The following is a 24,015-nucleotide window of genomic DNA, read 5'->3' as shown; positions in this document are numbered from 1 at the left end:
AATAATTACATATGATAAATGCCATATAAAAAAGGGGTTGTGGTACAGATTTTAAAGTATTAATCAGAATTTTGCATAAACATTTCTGACAAGGCTGAATTGCAGTATTTTTAAGATACCTCTGTGTAGAATGCAAGCTTAAAGATTTTTCACATTTTCTCATATCTTAAAAAACAAAGCTGTTTTAAATAACAACAATAATAATGATGATCTCTCAAGTCTTGAATCGTTGAATTTTGCAAATAGGCAGATTAAAATATGTTAAAAGCAAAAACCTAGCTGCCTCTACAGGCACGGACGAAGTGCTCCAGAATTGTACAGAGATTCCAGACAGAATTTTTAGAAATTCCTCAGGCATCCTTTAAAATTGAGGACACGTAGTTGGAGCCCTCTTCCCTGCCCCTGTGAGTGCGCACATTGTGCGGCACAGAGCGAAAGGAACAGAAACTGCCTACAGCTGAGCAGCTCTTCAGACCCGGCTGCTTTTAGTTTCGCAGTGGTCCATGATGGTTGCTTGACCTGAAGTTTCTATACCCCATATAGGGTCACACAGTGCATGTAAGAGCAGTAGTTCCCATAATCATATGCTGAATAATCCTCAGTTTATTTTCAGGAGGAGCCTATTGAGAGTGTTGAGATGGAAGTCCAGGGTTTTCAGGACTGTCCAGTTCCCCTCCTTTCTTCATGGGGACACAAGAAGGGATCCAGCCAAAGAACCGAGTCTAGAATTTCCTGGTACAGCACATCCATCTGCAGCTGCCAGTCGCTGAGCTGTGGGAGCTTTGTCAGTAGGGACTCTGGATATCATCCCACAAAGCTCTTCCAGCTCTTTCTTCTTACTACAAAGAGTCTTTTGCCACAAAGTCCAAAGTGCTTCTTACCTTTTCAAACCCATGGCCTGAGTCAGTGACCAGTGAATCAATGGGAATTCATCATTTTCCTGACATCTTGAGTAGACTGTCATGGACTCTTATTTGCAGACAAATCTGTGGTCTGTATGAGCTCAGGTCATAAACTCGAGGGAAATTTTTAGCATGCATTTGAGCACGTGTTTCTCATCCATTTAAAGTAGTTGGTGAATACAGGTCAGACACATCTGTCAGTGGATGGTGGAACGCTAATTATTTTAATGCTGGAATATTGAAACTATTTTATCAATGGAATTATCTTAAGAATTTCCTCTGTGTCTGCAAAAAGAATAACCAGCCCTATAACCATGTTGATACTGAAATGCTTGAAAGAGAAAGTAACTATGCTCACATCATAACAAGAGAAATCCATACATCATTCTTTGTTGGTGTATAATGTAGAAGAAGTTAAAATAGCTTCTTGCCTGAGATGTTATATATAATGTGAAGCTGTATGAGTATATTCTACTACGGATAATGAAATATACAAAATTTGAAAACACTAATTATTAAACTATGTAGTTTTCAAATAATTATTTTTAGACCAATTTCTGTAGAATCTTGAAAATAAGTTTCCTTGAGATACTTTTCTCCATCTGTTTTTCAAATCCTTCCTTTTCTGTGTACGTAGAGATCTTCCTGTTCCCAGTGAATCTCTTTCATCAATTCTGATACCACTTTACGTTCAGAATATAAACTATGTCAAAATAAAATATTTGCTGGCATAGATAGATTTAAAAAATGTATGTATCCACATTAGATAAAGCATTTTGCACTAGAGAAAATGTCCAGCTAGAAAGCAGTAAAATAACTAGCATTGTTGACCTTGTTTGTTGTTGGAGCTGATATTTAACCAGCAAATACATAGAGGTGAGGTTTCACATATATGTAACTATACCGTAAATGAAAAACATATAAGTCAGTGTTTAAGGCGAAGTCTTAAAAACAAGGTGGAAGGCCCAAAAATATTTAGATACGAAATCTGGCAACATGGAATTTGTTGAATATAGTTTCAATAAGTAGACAGTTTAATTCACTGCTGTGTAATTGGAGTATCTTGGGCTACGCCGTTATTTCATACTGGCATGTATGTTTGTTTGCATAGGTACGTGCTCACCAGTTAGTTTTACCACCTTGTGACGTAGTGATCAAAGCCGTAGCTGACTACGTCCGTAATATTCAGGACACCACTGATTTGGATGCCATAGCAAAAGATGTTTTTCAACATTCACAGGTAAAGTATAAAGCAAAATACTCGTTTGGGGTTTTTTAAACCAATTGTGCGATACATTTGTGTTGAAGAATTGCCTTCTGTAAAAGAAGTGTTCTGCATCAGTAGATAATAAGAATCCATTGGTATATGCAGTGTCTTAGATAACCCTCACTTCACTTTCCACACTTTCCAAAGGTAAAAATACTGCATTTACCCTCAGTGCTTTAAAGTTAAATTCTTGATAACAAAGGGCTTTTGTAGTTTGGCTTTTTGCGCTGTCATTGAACATCAGTGGTACATGAAGATTGTCTTTTCAAGCTTTACCTTTGCATGGATTGATGTACTATTTCTTGTGCTGGAATAGTGCTGTAGTCCTCAAGGGTCCATAGGCGTTAGTACTGTATGTGATACGGTATATGTTAACTACTCTGCAGTACAGTGCTGACCTATAGATGACGTGCCTGGGTCTGCTCCTGACAGATCTTTTTATTTTTTTATTTTAGTCTAGAACAGATGACAAAGTTACTCGGTTTAAGAGAGCAGTTGCTTATTACTCAGCAACTAATAAACCTATGCCATTTCATCCACCACATTACCTAGGTAAGTAATTAAGGAAATAAGGCTTTTCATTTTAACTAAAACCTGGGATAACCCTAAATCAGAAATAGTAGTATTAGCAGGATCTTATAAAAATATTTATATTCTTGGGCAATTTTCACTGATCCTTGAATATGAGGTTTCAAAAGAAGGTTTTCATAGGATATGTGCAGAGGTGGTGTTTTCCCCAAAAAGAGAACAACTTGGACTGATTTTTCTCTTAGCTATTGCTGCATTGGTTCTAGCATTAGGATGCTTTGAGAGTATGGTGCTGTAAACAACTGAAGTCTGGTGACCAGTTCCCATCATGAAGACAGTTTCTATCCCATAAAATATTTCCTGTTTCTCACTGGATTTACCTGACGTTTTAGAAGTCCCTTTCTAGTCTTTGTTTTTTTGATGTCCTAACATACCTGCTTAAATTGCAGCCACGAATTATTCTGGCATTGCAGATTATTCTCAAGGCTTACAAATTAACTGTGTGATCACAGGATTTACTACGCATACCTCATTCTTAACACTAAAACATAATTTGAGCTGAAATTTTCTAAATATTTTCAGTTACCATACTGGTATACTAATAAGAGATTTTTCCTTCTTTTTTGGTGGGGTGGGGTGTCTTATTTATGTTTGAACACCTGCATTAAAGGGCATTAAGGCTACTCTAGATCAAATATTCAAATGGTAGAAAACGCCAGCATTATATACCTGTGTGACCTTGTATTTGCCACCTTCTTCATTGTGACATCTCTTGGGCTTTTTTTCTTTTAAGCTTCCTTTGATTCCCAGGTAGACTAGAAATGTGCAGTAATGAGACATACAAAGAACTGAGAGAAGGTGAGACAAGTAAAATAGTCTTCACAAGCTACAAAGTATCTTTATTAAAAGGCAAAAATGAATAAAAGTGACTTAAAGACATACTAGAAAACAGTAATGCTAACAGAACAAGAATAGATAAACCATGGAAGAAAAAGGATTAAAAGGGTAACATTAGTGTCAAATAGTGACTGTTTTCATGAGTGTTTGGGTTTTTCTCTTTTTTTTTTTTCTTCTTTTTTTCCCCTCCTCTCCATTTGCAATACAGCAGCCAGACCAAATCAGTTTGGTATGCCTGGGATAGTGCCACCATATGTTCCTTCTCAGATGCTTAACATTCCACAGACCTCACTACAAGCAAAACCTGTGGTAAGTATAGTCCTCTCCCCTTCTCCTTAGGAGAAACCTACTGTGCTCATCAAATTAAAATCTAGGTGGGAAAGGTATATCTAACTTTTTTAGCGTGGGTGTTCACCAATTGAATTTTTAAGTCTGGAACTATAGTGATGCTACAGACCCTGGTAGAACAATTTTTGTGGATGTCCAAGATGGCTGAGATTTAATGTGTACGTTTGGAAAATGCCACTTGATTAATGTATTTTGTTTTAAAAGAGAAGCCTTTTTGTTACCTTCACTTAAGAAAGATCACTTTATTTTAGGCCCAGCAGATGTCCAATCAGGGTGGGGCCCAAGGTCAGGGTCCATACCCATATAGTCTCTCTGAGCCAGCCATCACCTTGGAAACAGGTGGAAAAAGTCTTTCTGAGCAGAACAACTACAGTAACATTCCTCATGAAGGAAAACATACACCATTGTATGAACGATCTTCTCCAATAAATCCAGCTCAGAGTGGGAGCCCTAATCATGTGGATTCAACCTATTTTCCTGCCTCTTCTACATCTTCATCCTCTGACAATGATGAAGGCAACGGAGGTGCAGTGAAGTAAGTTTTTCATTAGGGTGTTTTCTTGCTTGGCTTCTGTTAAAATAAATTTACTTTCAAAATCATTCATCAGTATCCTGGAAGTACAAAATCTGCAAATTAGTGGTATGGTAGACCTTAAAAAAATAGTTTTAGGTCACTATGACTGCAGACACGTCCATGGTTTGCTCTAGTTGCCTTGTTCCTTAACAAGCAGAAATCTAAGACCAAATAACGTTGGGTGTTTTTCCACTTCTGCCCTTACATTTTATTGAAAGAAGGAGAGAATGAGATTTTGGTAAATGTCATAAAGCCTTTGAGTTCTTTACTTTGTATAAAAGAAGTATTCCTGCTTCACAGTATAATTCATTAAAATTTAAGTAGCTAAAAACTATGAAACTTCACTGAATTTGTAGTGTTTACACTTCTTAAATTTTGGGATGATGTGGCTTTGCAAAGAAACTTTGTGTGAATGTCAGAAATTCACCATTTAGGACAGTCTTTAGAGCCCCCATTGACAGGCTATGCGTGGAACAGAGCAGCAGTGAAATTGGTTTTGCTCTGTTCTACTAATGTACCTTGTTTGCTGCAGAAGTATTTCTAATTTCCAGTAGATCATATGTCTGTCCTTGGCAATAAAGTTGTGCCGACTTTCATCTAATTACTGCTTTCTAACCCAAAAAGGAAATTTGAACAGGGACAGTTTGTGTTTACCTTTGTCTTGTTAGGTGTAGCAGCTTACTGTGTGAGAATCAAAGCCTGGGGCTTTAGCAGGTCTGTGATTGCCTCTAAAAGTTTGGGGTTGTGTATAATAGTATGTTACTACTGGGTATTAAATTTTGAACGTGTCTACAGTTACTCATGATAGCTTGGACTTTGGTTTTTTGATGTATGCTATCAACTTTTAAATATTATCATGTGTTTTGCTTAGTAAATCAAGTGAGTTTGCATGATTTCCATGCAGTGTAGAACTGGAAATGTACCTGCTTTAGAAAAAAACAGTATAAAATATTTTTCAGCATTTTTGATAGTCTCGCCTTACGCATTTTATGCGATAAATTTTGAATAAGTTTAGAAACTGAAATCTAGACAGTGTAATTTATGTTGCAGTTTGGAGACATAGTCTTCTAATTGAGGAAAATTACTTGGCATAGTGACAAATATTTAAAGTTCAGTCAAGAATTTTTCCTGCATGAACATTATTTAGTCATTGTAATATACAGCTTTGAAATACAATCCAAATGTTGACATAGTGTAAATGAATAAATGTCAGTATTAAAGTGTCTAACTGACATTTCTAATACATAGCATCCCTTAAAATCAGAGTCTCTGGCCCATAGTTCCAATGACAGTAACCAAGGACTTATCCCATTGTATCTTAAACAGGACTTTAATATGGTGTTTTTCTTTATGTTGTCCTTCAGCCATGTCAGTGGGAACAAAATAGGCTGGGAGAAAACAGGAGCCCAGTCGGAAAGTCAAACGCGTGGTGAGCTGGGAGACCAAACAAAGGTAATTTCTTAAGTTCCAAACATCACAATTATTTATTTTGTATTAAAGCTTTACAGCAAACTCTGGGTAGAATTTTCAGTATTGATCTGTAGGATTTAGTGTAAACTTTTACACGTTTTTGTGAACTACAAAACAGCTTTAAAAGTACAGTAAGAAGTTTTCCAGGGAATATTGTAGTGTATACATAAAAATGGAATAAATAGGACATGTTAGAAAATACCAGATACAAAATAGAAACCAATAAACTTGTTTACTCCTTAGCTAACAATCTCATCCTTAGATATTTCTATCTGTGTTTACAGTAGTGCATTATTTTGATTTTTATTAAAGAGTATAGCAGTCTGAGCGTCTGTGGGTTCAGAGTCCATGTCACATAACCTGCAGTGTAGTGAGAAGAGGTCTAACACACATTTCAGTATTAGCCCCAGACCATTACAGGTGTATTAAAGCTCAGCTGAGGCATAAAAGTCCTTTATAACTGCCTGGTATGAATTTCACATCATATATATTAAAGTAGCTCCATGGGACCAGTTAGAATGTATTGCTACTTAACTAAGTAAGGGTGGGATAACTAAGCCCTTGATAAAGACTTAACATTATCCTGTTAAATTTCTTCAAGATTTAAAACCGTTGTCAAATTAAGAGTATGATGGTCTGTATTCCAAGTTTGAACTGTGTTTGGAAAGAACATTCAAAGCATTTGAGCTTAGTATCTATGCATCTTTGTCATGGAACTGTACAACTGTTAATTTTGTGTCAAAAAACCCCAATCATGAGTTACTTACGCTGTAGAAAAATAAAACATGTTCCCCATACCTTCGGCATAGAAATTCCAGTAAACTTGGGCCTTGTGCTTAAAATATCAAGCTGATGATTTCATCCATCAGTGGTTATTATTTTTGCAGACTACGCCCCGTACGATAACTGTATCTGCCTGCGGATTAGTCACCATAGGCAGATGCTAGTTTGACCTATTACATTCCTTTCTTCTCTGCATCGCGGGCCACGTGCGAAGGCTGGTGCGTCCCAGCTGCAGCCCTGCCCGAGTGCTGCGCACCCCCGGGTCCTGCCGCGGAGCGGGGGCAAGCAGCCGGAGCGGCGGTGGGGCCTCCCCCGGCACGGGGCAGTGGACGGCTGGGACATGCTGCATGGCATGTCTGCCTGCCTGTCTTCATACACACAGAATTAGAGCTCTGTGAGCAGTGATTACACTTTCCAATAGATGTATGCGTGCAGTTCAGCTTAAATGCATCCAATTTAATGTCTAAATGCTTGTGAGTTTTACTTGCCTATTTTTTTTTTTTAATATCAAACCACTTCTTCAGCCTTCAGTAGCAGGAGAAGACAGTTGCATCTGTTGAGCATGACAGGGAGGATTATGAGTACATTGTGTAGATGAACTCATTTCCTAGAGAGGTATATATTAATGATTTTTAAAAAAGAAATATTTCCTGAAGAATTCAACTGAATGAACTATGTGAGTTTGTGAGGTAATTTACGGTGCTGAGAACCTATCATAGATCAGACAGGTAGCAGCAATCTTGACAGTCCTTTCACTTGACTTAAATGTCAAAGTTCCTTGCTCATAGTTGTCTTACTGTGTGGTTATACATGACAAAGGTATGTTCATCTCATTTGGGTGAATGTATATTACTAAAGGAAAAAAAAATGCTTTTAACTGTGGTAGTTCCTCAGCTTCAGTGTTTGAGTATCGCTGGAGCAGATCCAGAAGAAGCTGGGGAAGCGAGGAAAGCGCTGCTATCGTTTGGGGGGTTTTGTCATCTTCCCTCTGTGCCTCCAGTAACTGGCAGTTCTGTAAACTTCTCTTTGTGGTCCAGTATCACTGACTTTTAGTTGTTGGGGTAGTAGAAGACAGGGACAAAAATCTTTAAACTGATAAAGAAATATTTGATAATATAATACAGATTTAATGGAGCTGTGATAGCTCACGTGTTTATAAAAATATTCTGTATTAGTATATTGTGTTAGAAGTGTTCTGGTTTACAGGTTTTAACCATTTCTTCTGTATATTTTCAATTTTATAAATAAAATGAAGTCTAGATTACTAACTCTAAAATATAATCTTTCAGTAACGTCCTCTTCAATTGTGTGCTTAAAATGTAATCTGAAAATAATGTTGCCCCTTTGATATTTTGCTAGGGCATGGTTTTTACTAATACACACCTTTCTATGGAAGGTTTTTGGAGGTTGTGTGGAGTTCTTTTGGTTTTTATATGCAGGTTTGTATTTTTCATAAGAGCAGGCAAGTGAACAATCTGAGCTTGTTTGGGCCTATTATATTACTTGTTCTGTGGGATTTCATGGCTTTGGCCATTTCTGTTTCAACTTTGCTTTTAAAGTCTTATGAAATGAAATTTTCTACACAAATTGTGAAAAATACTCATGTATGATGTATCATCAAGTGAATAAATTAAATTTCAGTCTCAAAAGTTTTTAATATTACTCTAATAGTTTATAGGCACGAAACTAGTATGAATTCTGAAGCCAAAAAAGAGCTTTCAGTTTTGAAGACAAGGATTTTTAGGAATGGACTCTACTTTTTTTTGTTAGTATCTGTGAGAGTTACAACATAAATGCTTGCAAAACACGTATTCACCAGGAAGTTTACAGTATATTTTTTTATGCGTCATATTTTTCCTATAAATTTGTGAACTACATTTCTAGAAATTGAATCAAATCCCACTTTAATCTTGCAGTGAGAAAATGTTGCCATTTTCTCTTATAATCTTCTCAGACGAGATAATTTTATGTTTAAAAAAGCCCCAACAAAACATTTACAAGGCTTTTGAGTTCAGACACTATATATTAAATGTCTTTAAACTATGTATATTTTCCTGCTTCATTTAGAAATGCAAACTGAGAAAGGATGTGTTAATGGAAGTCTACATAAACTATAGACTTTCTGGCTGTCAGTTAACCCATTTAGTTGGTAGTATCTTAGAAATAGACGTCACTTCCATTTTATCAAGAGGTCATCAGTCCCACTTCTGGATTGTGCAATTAAAAATTAAAGAAAATAATAATTACTGTTGCTGTTAATAAGCTTAAGTTTTGCAATAATATTTGTTTTTTCAGTAATTTGCTTCTGCTAGCAAACAATGGCTGAAAGTTTACATTTTCTGAAAGTCTTTTAGCCAGCTTTGGATAATGTAGTCTGCATACTGACACAACATGGTGTGAAGATTTACTGTTTTCATTGTGGGTGAAGAAGGAAATTTGCTGTTTCTCTCAGCCGATCTCCTGGTATGTTTCTATACACATTCAAAAGTACTTTATTTTGTGTGTTCTGTTATAGGCAGAAGGTTCCTCTAGCGCTTCTTCAGGAAGTCAGGCAGCTGATGTCAAAGGGAATCAGACCAGTAATCCACAAATCCCATGCCTGTTGTCAATGCCCACCAGAAACCACATGGATATTACTACCCCTCCATTACCTCCTGTAGCACCTGAAGTATTAAGAGTGGCGGAACACAGGCACAAGAAGGGGTTAATGTATCCCTACATCTTTCATGTCCTAACCAAGGTATGACATTTAAAAATTATGTACTGTGAAATAATGGTTCTGTAAAGATAATTGCACTTGCATTTCTGGCTGAAGAGTATCAGAAATTTACAACCTTCTTAATGCTTCGAGTTTTGGTCCATTTTTTTTTCCCACCTTGTTTTCTAACCACTGATCTGGTCTGGTACATTGTACCAATAAATATGATGACTGTAATTAGAAGTGTTTACTTACAAAATTAAGAATTTTTCCTGAATAGATGTAGATATTTTTATATCTCAACGCACGTGTGTATATGTCTGTGTGTGTGTGTTTTTATTTAGAGTCCATTTCCATCTAAAAACTCCTGTGTATGTGCTTTGGTGTCTCTGCCATGTCTTTTCAGTGTTCAAAAATACTTAGACTGATTTCCCTCACAGTCTGATCCCTCCCATCCCTGGTAGGTAGCCCTGATAGCAGCTATAAGAAATCCCTTTTGTATGGTCCTAAAATGTAATTATAGATGAACTCGATGATGTTCCGAATTTTTATTCATTTTAGTTTGGCAGAACATTTCTGATGGCTTTTTTTTTTTTTTTTGGTTGGCTGTTTTATGTGCTAGCTTTCAGATCCCAGGTTAGCTGCTAGCGTTTTCTCACAGCCTAGGATTCTTTGTCTGCCCAGTAAAATAAATCTACCTGAATGGCCACATAAGGACACCTTGAAAAGCAGTGGGAGAGCTTCTTACTGAGATAGGCAGTGATAACCTGCTTCAGTGTGTCTGGAAGCTGCTGAAGTCTGTTTTGTGTTGAACCAGGAAGGAGCCAGAGCAGGGGTGTTCCTGCACAACTCTATTTTACTTGATCTAGTCTCAAAAGACTTAAGTTCATTGTTCTTTTTAAGTGCAAACAGATGAGTCCCAGAACGAGACAACTTTAATCTTCTTCCTCTTTAGCGTTTAAGCTAAAGATTCAAGCCCATTCAGTGTACATATTTGTACAGCATCTAGCAAAATGGCACTGTCCACATTCCTGTTAACTTATATTCATCTTAAAAATCCACTTCAGGACACTAGGACTGTAGGCAGGGATCTGAAATCCATAAAAAGAAAAGTTTCTGCGTCATGGTTGAGGTTTGGATTCCCTATTTCCCATGTGTTTGTTTTGCACTGTAGCTTGTATTGCTGTCGTGTTCTTACACTTCTCTTCTTTATCAAGGAAAAGGAGAAGAATCAAGAGGTGTATGCCAACCATTGATGCCTGTTTCACACTTTGCAGAGCCAAATATCCTTAGTACATTTAAATACTACTTGATGTTTAATCATAGAATTGTTTAGGTTGGAAAAGACTCTTAAGGTCATTGAGTCCAACCATGAACCTAACACTGCCAAGTCCCCCCATTAAACCATGTCCCCAAGCACCACATCCACACGTCTTTTAAATACCTCCAGGGACGGTGACTCCACCACTTCCCTGGGCAGCCTGTTCCAATAGTTGACAACCCTTTCAGTGAAGACATTTTTCCTAATATCCAATCTGAACTTCTGCTGGCATAACCTGAGGCCATTTCCTCTGTCCTATCACTTGTTACTTGGGAGAAGAGACCAACACCCACCTTGCTACAAGCTCCTTTCAGGTAGTTGTACGGAGCGATGAGGTCTCCCCTCAGCCTCCTTTTCTCCAGGCTAAATAACCCTACATCCCTCAGCCGCTCCTAAGACTTGTGCTCTAGGCCTTTCACCAGTTTCGTTGCTCTTCTTTGGACACACTCAAGTCATTCAATGTCCTTTTTGGAGTGAGGGGCCCAAAACTGAACCCAGTATTCGAGGTGCAGCCTCACCAGTGCCGAGCACAGGGGTAAGATCCCTTCCCTGTCCCTGCTGGCCACGCTATTGCTGATACAAGCCAGGATGCCATTGGCCTTCTTGGCCACCTGGGCACACTGCTGGCTCCTGTTCAGCCAGCTGTCAATCAACCCCCCCAGGTCCCTCTGTGACTGGCAGCTCTCCAGCCACTCCTCCCCAAGCCTGTAGCGCTGCTGGGGGTTGTTGTGACCCAGGTGCAGGATCTGGCGCTGAGCCTTGTTGAACCTCATACAATTAGCCTCAGCCTATTGATCCAGCCTGACCAAATCCCTCTGTAGAGCCCTCCTACCCTCAAGCAGATCAACACTCCCACCCAACTTTGTGTATCATGTCACACAATGGGAGGAAACCAGTTAAGTGCCTGCATTTGAGAAGTCCACTCCCAACAGAGAAAAAAAGTCAATCTAGAGATGGCTGCATGAAAAATAAATCAGTATTACTTAAGACTGTTTTTCTTTCCCCACTGTCTGAAATGCTTTTGAACAAGCATGCACAAGGGTGCTAAAGTATACCGTGGGTACACTGGCAGATATCTTGTTGTACAGTTATGGAATTCTTTAGAAATAGGTACGTAGAAGTGTTCCAGGTTATGTTGCTGTTATGTATAGAAAGAGACCTTCTAGACATACCTTATACCTAAAGTAGCTTTGAGTTAAATCTGACAACATCCTAATGTAATCACTCCAAGATGTCACCTACAGTATTCATAACTAGGACAGTTTAAATTATTTTTAAGTGAAAATATTAAAATAGAGCGCTTGCTTGTCAGCGTTGAAAATAAAGGCTGATATTTCAAGCAATGCAGTGAAGTCAGTCAATTTCCAAGAAAATCTTAACATGGTTGGATACACAGAAAACATAGAATGTTGCTGCTGTCTTGAGAGAGAATGTCGGAAGGTTCTTTCATGCTTTTTTCTGAAAAAGTATAAAATGCTAAAGCTTTATTTATATGCATTCAAAACCGACGTTACTTACATAATTCCATTACAATTTTTTGACTGGGTCTTCTAATAATGTTAGTTTTTGCAGTGAGTCCCCAATACTGTTTCAGATCCTTGCACCAAAAGGTCCAACTGGTGTTTTTAGACAGCATGAATATTTTTAAAAATAACTGTCTGAAATCTAGATCAGCTTCAAATGTGCTTTGACTGTCTAAAAGCGCATTAGTGTATTTTCATGTGTACTATTTCACTCTTCAAAGTATCCATATTTGAAAATCACTATTTAGGTAATCCTTACCTGCAGATAGCCCAGACAAAAAAAAAAAAGGTGTGTGATAGAGAAGAGAAAGAGGAAAGCAACAGGGATAATCAGAGTCTGGAGACTTATTGGAGGAAAGCAAGTAGATTGTAGGGTAATCCTTCTCTGGTGTTACCTTCACATACCTAAGAACCACGTTACTGCTGAATCACATTTTTTCTTGACTAGGTGAGAATTATATTAGAGCTGGATTGAGTTACCGTGCATACCTAAATACTGTAACATGTCATATTTTTCTGCTTTCTTTCATGCAAAAGGGTGAAATCAAAATTGCAGTTTCTATAGAAGATGAAGCCAACAAAGACCTGCCTCCTGCTGCTCTCCTTTATAGGCCAGTTCGTCAGTATGTTTACGGAGTCCTGTTTAGTTTGGCAGAAAGCAGAAAGAAAACTGAAAGACTTGCTTTTAGAAAGAACAGACTTCCACCAGAATGTATGTACTGTAGAATCCATTCTTTATTTCTCTTCCCTTTGCTATGTTTTCATATCCATTTGTATCGTGATTTGAATGAGAATAGTTGCTAAGATTCCATTGGTGTAGCGAACTCTGCAGGAATTTATGGCTTATTTGATCCCATGGATAATAGTAAAAGATGTTAATTTGAAGTTTTATTTCCTGTAGTCATTTAAGAACTATAAATGTTATCATTTCTAAGCAAGCTCTGGGGTTTGTTTTTTAAAATGTGTGCTCAGGCTGCTATCAGGCTTGCAGCAGGTAATGTCAGTTTGTGATGTAGTTTTTAAAGTATATGGCAGAACTCGATTATAGGAAACTTCTGTGCATATGCATACAAATTTGCATACTTTTTTCAAAAATGAGCGATGTATATGTTAACTTACCCTGTCTTCCCAAATGTGTAATTAAATGTAGTTCAGTGAAATTCACAAGTCTCTAGTATCTTCCAGGTATTGGCATATAAAAACTTGCTTTAAAATCTGCAGAAGTCAGGTGTAATGTAAGTAAAGGTAGACCTGGGTGGAGACAGAGTAAACTTTTGCATGCTTGTCAAAAGATCCTTTTGCTAATTCTGAGGGATTAGTGTTAATCTTCATATTAATCTGGAAGTTGTCTTTTAAAGTCTTCTGCTTCCAGGAATTACTGTCATTCCATAAAATTCAACCTCCTCGTTCCACAGTGTTTTCCTTATAATGAAATGCATACAAGGAAATGATTGAACTTTACAGTAGCATCTTATAAAGGTTAAAGGAATGCTGAAGCATTAGTGAACGGCAGCAGCGGTATTTATATATAGGAGTCTGCTGTCACTAGACTAAATTTAAGAATCAGATATTTAGAATGTATGAAAGCATCATTCACAGTCTTCATGTGTAAAAGGCTAAAAATAAGAATCAGTTGTAAACGTAATGTTCATTCCCTCTTTCCATTTTTAATTCTGAAATGTCTTTGTACATTCATAGTGAAGATGATAATCTTCCAACAATGTTTGAAAAACTTAGCCAGTTATTTTGTGGGAATTAGTATTTACCCTGCTTGAATAATACCTCAGCACACATAGTGTCACAAACTTCTTAATTCTTCAAATTCATACAGCATAGTAGTATTTCAGGTTACAAGGTTATTTCGGGATTAAAATAGTGACGTTATTTGCAGTATTCATTTGTCCTCATTAGACTTCTGTCCTTAAAAGTGTACTACAACGTTTGTAGTGGTGAAATAGCTGAGTGCTGATGGTCTACTTCAGTTTTCAGAATGTTTTTATCTTGTAAACTTAGAATGTTCTCTGTAGACTACTGGGGTAACCTATATAATCTCTATTTTCTCTTCATATATATGCTTTTCAGAGGTTTATTCTCAGTGGAGCATAAGAACACTACTGCTGACTTGGTTTAGTTACAGGAGCTCCAGCAAGTCACAGGACACATTCAGCTACTGACCTACTTCTATTTTAGGACTGACCACGCTCTTAAAAAATAATTAAAAAAATTGAATGCCTGCCCAAAAGTTAGTTGCTTCACTGCAAAACTAACAATGCTAGTAAAGGTGGATTTGAGCTAAGATGGAAGCATGGGTTTTGAAAGGGCTGTGTTGCAAGAACACATTTATTTTTGTCACCTCTTTGACAAAGTAGCAAGAATTGGGCAAGCTGTGCGAGATGCAGAGAACAGTGTCTTAAGTGGCAAGAGCACATTTCTCAGATGGATAAGTCACACGTTAGCCCTTACTAACTTTTCTGAGGCTTTAGTGAACGAGTGATGCTGATTCTCCTTCAGCGTTTGTTTTTTTGCTGCTCTCAAAAATTAATGTTATGAAACACAGTAATTAAGACAATTAAGAGAAAATTTAATAATTAAGAGACATTAAGAAATTAATTTTTAAAGAAATGTATATTGTCCATAAGATTTATGTAGAGATGTAAAGAATGTATTAATATCTAAAATCCTGTCATCTTTGTTGTACAAACCATAACGTTGACAACATAATAGTTGTGCATGAATAATTTGCAAGTATATTGCATGTGAGGGTTATAGGAGGCTATGAAAAATACATAATAAACTGACATGTTAGTATTATTACTAAGTATATAGGCAGCAGGATAATGGACCTTTCATAAAACGGATGACTTCCTGTCTTATATCATTATTTTTACGTAGTTGAAAAGCCAATGAAAAACAACAGATCTGTTGGAAGAGGTAGTCAGTGAGGTTCTTCAGTGATAATTGTCTGCTAAGTAATGCCTTTGCTGTACATGTCCTCCTGTCTGCTCCCAGAGGATATGAAAAGCTGAATCACAGAGTTCTTGATTGTGCTTTTGCTGCCAAGGGCACAGCATGGGCTGTGCTGCCATTCCTTCTGAGGAGATGGAAAGTGTCTGATTTGCTCTTCTTTTGAAGCTCTGAAATGGGTTATTTCCCATGTTCTGATAAATACATATGTGTAGATGAAACCATCTGCCCTTCCCACTCTGTGGAAAAACGCACACTTGTATAAGCTGTCATAACTCCTGGTTGGATCCAAAGGTTTGTTATTTTAAGCCTAGACACCTTGTGATGTACTGTTCTCCATCACGGATGTATTCAGCTGATGCTGTTTCTGCCAAAAGGAAAGCCGTATCTTGGGCAGTAGCCCCTTTGCGAAATAAAGCATGCTTAGCTCAAACTGTGATGTCAGTAAAGATTATAAGGTTAAAAATGAGGCTTGATTAATCTGCCTTAGCTAGCTCATCTTCTAGTGGTGTTGGGTACCTCACACCTCATGTTCAGTTCATGGAAAAAAAAATGCAAAGAGCATACCAAAGCCACCTGAGCTGTAATTAGCAACAAGGGCTCTAACAGACAGCTTGAGCATGCAGGATGCTGTTGCTAATGACTTTAGAGCCTGTAACAGCACTCAGGCAGTTTATCAGGCAGGTTACCGTCCTGCAGATTGATGCTGACCCTTTTCACTTGGACTGACCTTAAAGTGTTGTGAGGGTAATGTTCAAAGCAGATGTCAATAGACTGTGCAGTTGCTTAGGCTACTTTGAGTATTCAAATCTGCTGATCAGCAGCAGGAGGAAGTTTAATATGAAAACCAGCATAATTAGCACTGTGGTGTTGTGGTTGAACACACTCTGATCCCGAGTGTTTATTGTAGCTAATGTAGTCTTCAGAGTAGACATGGCTTATCTCAAAGTGGAAGTCCTGGGAGGAAAACACAAAACATTCTTCTGAGGACACAGATCCTTAGCAGCTGAGGAAGACTGGTTTTGGCAGCAGTCCCAGTACAGAGTTGTCAAAGGTGTAAGAAATACCCTGGAGAAATAAGTGGATATGGACAAGTCCTCAATTCATCCCTTACCTTAAATGTTAAATTTGGGTAAACAGTGCTACAGTTACTTGTCAACTGATACAGCTGTAATTCCTCATCCTCAACATTCAGAGAGGATACTGTTTGCCAGTGCACTGGAGTGACCTTCATATTAAACCGTTCTGCAAGAATCATGGTGACCTTTCCCATAATAACCATTACTTCACAAAATTTTGAAGCCAGGGTGGATTTCCAGTGTGACCTCTACAGGTAGTATGTTACTGAAGACAGTATGTTTTGAGAACAAACTGAGGTGTTCTTCCTGTGGCCTTAACCTCAGGGTCATGGAAGTTGTCATCCCCAGATTAAACGATTTGAACCAAATTTGAATCTTGAAACATAGGATTGCAAGTAGAAAACGTAGACATATTCCCTTCTTCTAGACTTGAGGTCTTTATATGTGAAATATATGTGAACAAAACAATAGTGAAACATTTGTGTTCTGTAGAGCTGTTTCCTTGCAGTTGTCAGCTGTTACAGGAGTTGAAGCTGAGCAAGTGGTCATCTGAGGGGGCTTAAATGTCATGTGCATATAGAGTTTGCATCTGCTTGCCTCTGGAGGGGCTTCCAAACTGAGAAACTTGAGTGCAGCTAGGAATATTGCCTCCATTGTCGAAGTCGAAGGAAAGAAAAAAAGAACTCTGAAACACAACTACTTTATGTCAATTGTGAACAGTTTGGCATTTTTTTTCCCTGCTAACAGATTAAAGTGTTCTGCATAGTAACCTCATTGTGTTTGCTGAGGGAGCTAAGAAGTTTTGGTCCAGAAGTATCTCTTGCTTCTAAGACGTAAAGCAATTAAACAAGTCTTTGAAAGCCTACGTAAAATACATCCTTTTATTTGTTCATGTTTACTGTCCCAGGCCTAAACAAGAAGTAAAAACTGGTGTGATAAACTATGCACAAATAACAGAGTAGTTCTGCTGGCTGTTAAAGCCCATCTTCTATAGCTTGGTGGCATATAAAAGCTGGTAGCAACCAAAATAGAACATGATATTGTAGTGAGGCTACCAACTAAATATATCGGAATATTTATTTTCATTGCTGCATGTTATCTTTGTTATCCTGAGCTCTACGAAATGTAGCTATAATGTTAGAGTAGTTTTATTCCAGAAAAGCATGAGAGTGCCTTGGGATGTTCTGGAGGTTCTTTTTTTAGTCCCAGTCATCACCTCTGCTATGGTTTGACTGCCCCTAACTATAAAATTACTTGTAAGGCTGATGTGTGATTGCTGAAGGAGACTCTGTAGTTGTAAGGGCTGTGCTGACACCAGTAGTACTCTCTTCTCCATCTGTAACAGAAGGATTTCTAGCAGAAAGAGCAGGTCTGTGCTCCTGCCATGAATCTCTCTGGGCTGTAACCTGAAGCTTCACTAACAAGCTCCTTGAATCTTTCCACACTGCGTAACTGGGCTCTGAGTTAAGAAGAGTGCAAACATTTTGAGCTGTGTCAAACTTGGGGTCATTCCAAGGCCAAAAGTATCATTTCTCAGTCTTGACTTTTTTTTTTTTTAAACTTGTGTTCTGTTTTGGTTGCCTTCAAACATAGAAAGGGAGATGATTTATCAGCAATATAGAGTTGGACAGTCTTTGTTTTGAGGTGAATGAAAGGGAGCTTAGCAGACACAAAAATACTGACTTCTTAATGGAAAGCAGTGCAGTAAATTTAAAGACTTATGTAATGTTTTGTAAAATTTTTAGGCAAAAAAACCCCCACCAAGCCCACCCATATTTGAGACCTCATTCCATTGCAGTAGTTGAACAACAACAAACAAGTATAGCATAAGTTTTAAGTCTGATTTGAATAAAATCACTAGGATCATATTGCTCTTAAAAAACCACACATGGAACATATTTGTATTTATGTACTATTTTTATTTTCAAATTATGCTGTTTGTTTTAGAAAAATATATGTAGTTCCTTTATGTTGTCTATTAATTTGAAAATAGTAATGTAACATTCCTAGTGTACACTTGGTTGCATGCACTTACAAATGAAGTGCTCATAATTGAAAGATGGTCCATACAGTTTGAATTACCAATTTGGCAGTGTAATCCAGAACATTGGTATCTGTTGAAGTCTCGAAGTGAAGCTTTTTGGATTAAAATCTCTTGCATACAAAGTTTTAAATATATGCTGCTTTTCAACTCAGAATGTTTTCTTTGAACTGTTGCCATTTTGTAGTTTCACCAGTGATAATTAAAGAATGGGCTGCTTACAAAGGAAAATCTCCTCAAACCCCTGAGCTGGTGGAAGCACTTGCATTCAGGGAATGGACCTGTCCTAATCTGAAGAAGCTGTGGCTGGGAAAAGCAGTAGAAGACAAGAACCGAAGAATGAGGGCATTTTTGGCCTGTATGAGATCAGATACACCAGCAATGCTCAATCCAACTAATGTGCCCACTCATCTTATGGTGCTCTGTTGTGTACTAAGGTCAGTACTTAAGGTAAAACAGAATGAAAGAAAGGTTTTATACTGTGTAAACTCTCTGACATGTTTGACTTTGTATTAAACCATGAGTATAGAAACTGTTAATTCCTATTTGCAACATCACTAGGAGAAGGGGATTGTTTTGGGTTTAGAACATTGTTGCTGTGAGTCTTAAAAGCATGCTGTATATTCAGTGTTTCTTTCTTCAGTCTCTAGAGGACTGAAAGGAGGAGGGAAAAAAATCTTTTGTTGCAGAGGCGCCACTGTAGCATTTGAATTAGTTTACCCTTACTATATAGGCTTCAACTTACTAAAAAATAACATTTGGGGTCTGAGAGGCTATGTTGGTGAAGTTGTAAAGCAAAAGAAAGAGTTCTTCAGAGAACGGCTGCATAGCAGCTTATCAGGATGCAAAGTTCATGTGAATGAAACTCTGCCTATGATGTGTTAAATTCCCTGTGTTAGAATTGCTTATCTAGTTGAAATGATGATAACCAACAGTTGAAGTATTAATTCTATACTTCAGCTTTTCAAAGAGAAAGTCACAAGGTTCAAAATACTTACCTGTTTAATTTTCAGATTGAAAATTGGCTGAGGAACTGAGAGATACTTCCCTTTTTGCAATACAACTAGTTTATAAATCTGGTATAACCCAAGGTTAGCATGTTGCACCTGAAAATTTTTAAGCCATTTTGTCTTCAGTTGTATTGAACTTTGTCTTGTCTTTTGAGCACTAAAACCCATTTCTTTTTCTCCTTATTGCATAGTAAGTGTACAAAAAAATAGTCCAAATGGTATCTTAAAGCAGAGCTCCTCATTTCGTTTAGACAGCATGTTTCTCCTGTGACATGTGACACATATAAATTTTTGTTCAGTAAGACATGACGAGCATAAAATTCACCAACTAGATAATTTCTGAATACTGTGTTATCTGGAAAACATGTTCACAAAGTCCTTTTACCATGAGCCTTTCTTATAAAGACCATTAATCTTTATATTATTTTATTTTTAGATGTATCAGAATCCACTTATGTTTTAAATTCTATTTTGGCAGCCTGTCCTCCCCTTCTTCACTGGAAGCAGCATTTGCACAACTGAGTCACAGCCAGTAGCTCTTCCATATGAATTTAAACAAATTTAGACTTCAAATCTATTTAGTGTTTTGGCCTTTTTAACTATTCAAGTCTAGACAACAAAAAATACGTTTTTGTTGTTGCATTCTTGTGACCTCTGATCACATAAAATACCACTTGATTTACCTATTAAAGGAAGCGTCTGAATAATTATGGGCTTTCTCTGTAGGTATATGGTACAGTGGCCGGGGGTTCGTATACTTCGTCGCCAGGAACTTGATGCTTTTCTTGCCCAAGCATTGTCTCCAAAGCTCTATGAACCTGACCAGCTTCAGGAACTCAAGGTAATTCTTAACTATAACTTTCATAATTTAAGAGATTTATTCCCAGCTGATGCATATGGTTAACTGTAGTGACTGATGTGTACATGCCAGTCTCTCTAGAAGCCTTGCATAATTACCTATACTTTCAAAAATACTAATCTTAATATTTTAAAGTGTTGCAAAAATTGATAATCAGTTCTGTTCTACTGGTTGGATAGGCAACTAAACTCTTAAACATACTCTATGCAGAACCTTTTCTCACAATTTCTTAAGTAATTGTCTCGGAAGTTTGAAACAAATGTGCTTCCATTGAAAAGATTTAAAAAAAAAAAAAAGAGAAAGACTTCTTCCTTGTATGGCTATTTTTAAATACTAAGCTGGTTATTTTTTCATGATTCAGCATTCAAAAAATTTTTTCAGCTAAGTGTAGAAATGGAGAGAGATTTGCATAATCTTGAGTAGAAAAATGCAGGAGGAAAAAAGGGGAAAACAGTTTACTAATACTCACAGAATTGTAGAAATAATTATTTTGAGGATTTTAAAAGTAAGATCTCAAAGTTTCTATTTTTTTCTAATACAGTAGTATTATACGAAGTAAATACTGCTAGCTTATTGGTAAGAGTTGTCTCGTGTGGTATCCTGATTGTAAACACAAAATGCCTATCAATCTGTGCAACATTCTCTTACTCTGGGGGATTTCTCCATTCAACCTTAATATTCTCACAGTGAAATTTCCTCTTCTAGCCTTTGAGATAAAATATACAAGATTTGGTTTTGCTTTTACCTTGTTTGCTCTTCAGAATTTGTTCAGAACCTACTATGAAGTTCTCTGAATAAAATGGTAGAATTTTGTCTTTTTTTTTTTTTTTAAGCAAACATTTTTCTGAATGGAAATACTTCCAGATACTTCTTTCTTCATAATGTATCTTAAGCCCAATAGTGTGTTTGATAACTGGAAGCTGTGGGAGGTATTAGAATATATAGGGAATGCACAACTGGAAATGATCCATCTTATCTCCTGTCTGCACTGATGATCGACATAGCAGAAGAGGCGAGATGCTGATTGCCTCTTCATGCAACCTCATGCTGAAGAAGTCATTTCAAACAGTCTTTCAGGTTCTGTAGGGCTCAAGTCAGGACAGTCTGTGCCTGGATACGTGCTGTCCTTAGTTCAGTCAGCAAGGAGAAGGTGGTACTTGTTTCCAGAGTTTCTTCATTCACAGGTACACACTGCAGAGGGGCACAGACAAAAGCAGCAATCCAGCACCACGCTTCTCAAAAGAAACAGTAATTAAGCTCATGCAGATTTCAGCTATTAGGCTTTTCTATATTTTGCCACTGATACAAAGCCTGCAAGAGCATTCTCAAAGCTAGCAAGTGACTATTTCTCTTCTGTGGGTGATGAGCAGAATCTAGGTTGCATTCCTGCATGTAGGACCCTGGCAAGGACTTCTCAGTCCCAATCTATAAACCAAATCAGTCTGCTCGAGGAAACCCAGCACTTATCCGTAGAAGTACAACTAAATGTAAGGGGAAGAAAACAACTGAATTCACTTCAGAATCTATTTGAACTTGTCACACAGTGTAGAGCATTCACGTGTTACCAATTGTAATGGCAGAGTTAACAGAAAAACAAAATCCTCTTCCTGTTTACCAAAGAGTGAATGCCAGCAGCAAAAATAAGAAATAATTAAATAAGTAAAATCCAACAGAAAAACATTTATTTGGCTTTTCCCTCATTGATGAAAAAGATGTGAAGAAACACAGGATGAAGACAGCTATAATGAACACCTGATGAGTTCATGCAAGACTGCTTGTTTGATTCAACACTTAGAACTGGATTGCTGCTGACATGAGTTATAAGCGTATTAGACTCCTGACAACAGCATTTTTGAGTACTCCTCATTGTGGCTAATTCCTTAAAAGCAACCTAAATGTAGATCCTGTCCATCAAGAGAATCATTCAGGTGTTTGCTGGAACTCCCTTTTCAAGGTGTTTCCTAGACATTCATGCTGGAGCCCTGTGTGCTTACTGGGTCTTTCAGAACCCTAGAGATTTTGGTCCAAAGAAGATGGCACTTGTCTGCATTGTATGAAAACCAGTACTTTGTCTTCAGGGAAGCATGTGACCAACCTCTGCCAAAGGAATGAACTGGCAATGAGTTATCCTGTATGTTCAGCAGGAATGTACGTAGCTCATCTGAGGTGACAGACCCGTAGGACTTGGCAGAGTATAGCCGAGAGCCTTTTAAAGTCTTATGAGAACCATGAGAGCATGGTTCAAGACATCTACCCCAAGCTCTCCTAAAGATGAGTAATTGTACCTGTAGGTATCGGTGGAGATTCAAATGACAGTTTTGCATGCAAGGCTTCATGCATCAAAGAACAGCAGTGTTTTAGCCACTCAGTCTTCAATGTCCCTTTTCAAAACACAACACAATAAACAAATAACATCTAGGGGTAGAGATTTTGGCAAAGGTATCTGTAAGAGTTATCAGAGTCTTGCTTCTATCTCAAGATTTGATGCAAAGAGGAAGAAATCCCATGGTGAAAATTGATGGCCTTGGAGGTCTAAGAAAGCAAATCCCAGAGAAAGTATTTTTTCTATTCCAACACAAAATGAAAGGCAGAGACAAGGCAAGTGATAAACAGCGCACAATATTTTGTTTAATGTAAATTGTTCTCCGATTTGTATTTTTAAATCATACATGAAGAGTAATGTGGATCATTTCCGTAATATATGTTGGTTAACTGAAAGATGCATAATATTTCATGCAGTTACTGTCTTCATATGAAACAGCTACTTTTTGTTGAAGTCAGAAAGAGCAGCTGAGTTTGAACCCAGCTGCATATCTGCAGAATGATCTGGATAGTGTTTTGGATTGTAAAGGTTGCTTATGCATAAGGAAGGTAATGTAGTTTAATTTTAAAATTTAATACCAAGGTCTTGAAAATGTTCCCAAGAAAGGGCTGATATTTTCAGAAGTATTTTAGAGAACACTAGTAGTGATATTTTCTTATGCCAGAGCTAAAAATATATTTGCTGCAAGCAAATCCTTTTTGCTTCCACCACAAGCTTCCACCACCGTTCACTATTTAATTCTACCTTTGTGTATCTATCCTGCAACCTAAATAAAGCTGTTCTATGCATAAGCATTAGTTCATTAATAAGAGACATTCTAACAGCAAAATCTTGAATCAAGCTGATAGAAAATACATTGTAAAGGAGTTGGAAGGGAAATGTGATACATGGGAATAAAAATTGGGTGCTAAGATTGAGCTTATTCCTGAAACCTTCTACAGAATATCTCAGAAGCACAAGATTACTTGAAATAAATTTTTAAATGAAATTTTCTACTGCTAATTTGCTATCAGTGTCTTTAAAGCTTTTCCTTGCTATAGCATGCTTTAGCATTGTTTGAAAAAGTCTGTACTGCATAGTGCAGCTGAAGTATGTGTTGTACATGTTTCAGACACCACATGCTGCAAGTTAAAGATGAGTATTTTATTTAAAACTTTTTACTGACTTCTTGACGTGAATTGAGTTAAAACATTAAAATATTAGAAATCATTTCCTGTGCTTTGTTGTTGAAAAAATAAGAGGTTTTTGGTTTTATTTCTCACCTCTCAAGTGGATGGATGGATGGGACAGCAACCTTCCTGAGTATTGCAGTTTTGCATATACAGGTGGTAGATTCTGGTGCATTCTTCTAGTCAAATTGGCAATTGTATGTGAGAAGTCTGGACAACCTTTTAAAAGTGCTCTCTTCAGGAGTTTTGAAACTAATGT

The 24,015-nt window shown here is 37.4% G+C and overlaps 1 protein-coding gene across 5 annotated transcripts in view; it reads left to right on the top strand.

The window, feature by feature from the left end:
- The window catches only part of FAM120A (family with sequence similarity 120 member A), a 56,330-nt gene that overhangs the window by 18,582 nt on the left and 13,733 nt on the right, over positions 1–24,015 (top strand). For 3 of the 5 annotated variants that reach the window (XM_074879822.1, XM_074879819.1, XM_074879824.1), the window contains exons 4-12: positions 2,014–2,142; positions 2,625–2,721; positions 3,803–3,903; positions 4,194–4,477; positions 5,881–5,968; positions 9,285–9,509; positions 12,849–13,023; positions 18,583–18,832; positions 20,132–20,246. In XM_074879822.1, coding sequence (XP_074735923.1) covers positions 2,014–2,142; positions 2,625–2,721; positions 3,803–3,903; positions 4,194–4,477; positions 5,881–5,968; positions 9,285–9,509; positions 12,849–13,023; positions 18,583–18,832; positions 20,132–20,246 — 1,464 coding nt within the window. The remainder of the gene's footprint in view (positions 1–2,013; positions 2,143–2,624; positions 2,722–3,802; positions 3,904–4,193; positions 4,478–5,880; positions 5,969–9,284; positions 9,510–12,848; positions 13,024–18,582; positions 18,833–20,131; positions 20,247–24,015) is intronic. The other 2 variants (XM_074879823.1, XM_074879821.1) reach the window with 1 other exon arrangement.

This window comes from Strix uralensis, chromosome 10, assembly GCF_047716275.1.
Source record: "Strix uralensis isolate ZFMK-TIS-50842 chromosome 10, bStrUra1, whole genome shotgun sequence".
In the NCBI taxonomy this organism is placed as follows: Eukaryota; Metazoa; Chordata; class Aves; order Strigiformes; family Strigidae; genus Strix; species Strix uralensis.
Note: the sequence above shows the minus strand (reverse complement) of the source record. Positions and strands in the feature narration are given on the sequence as shown.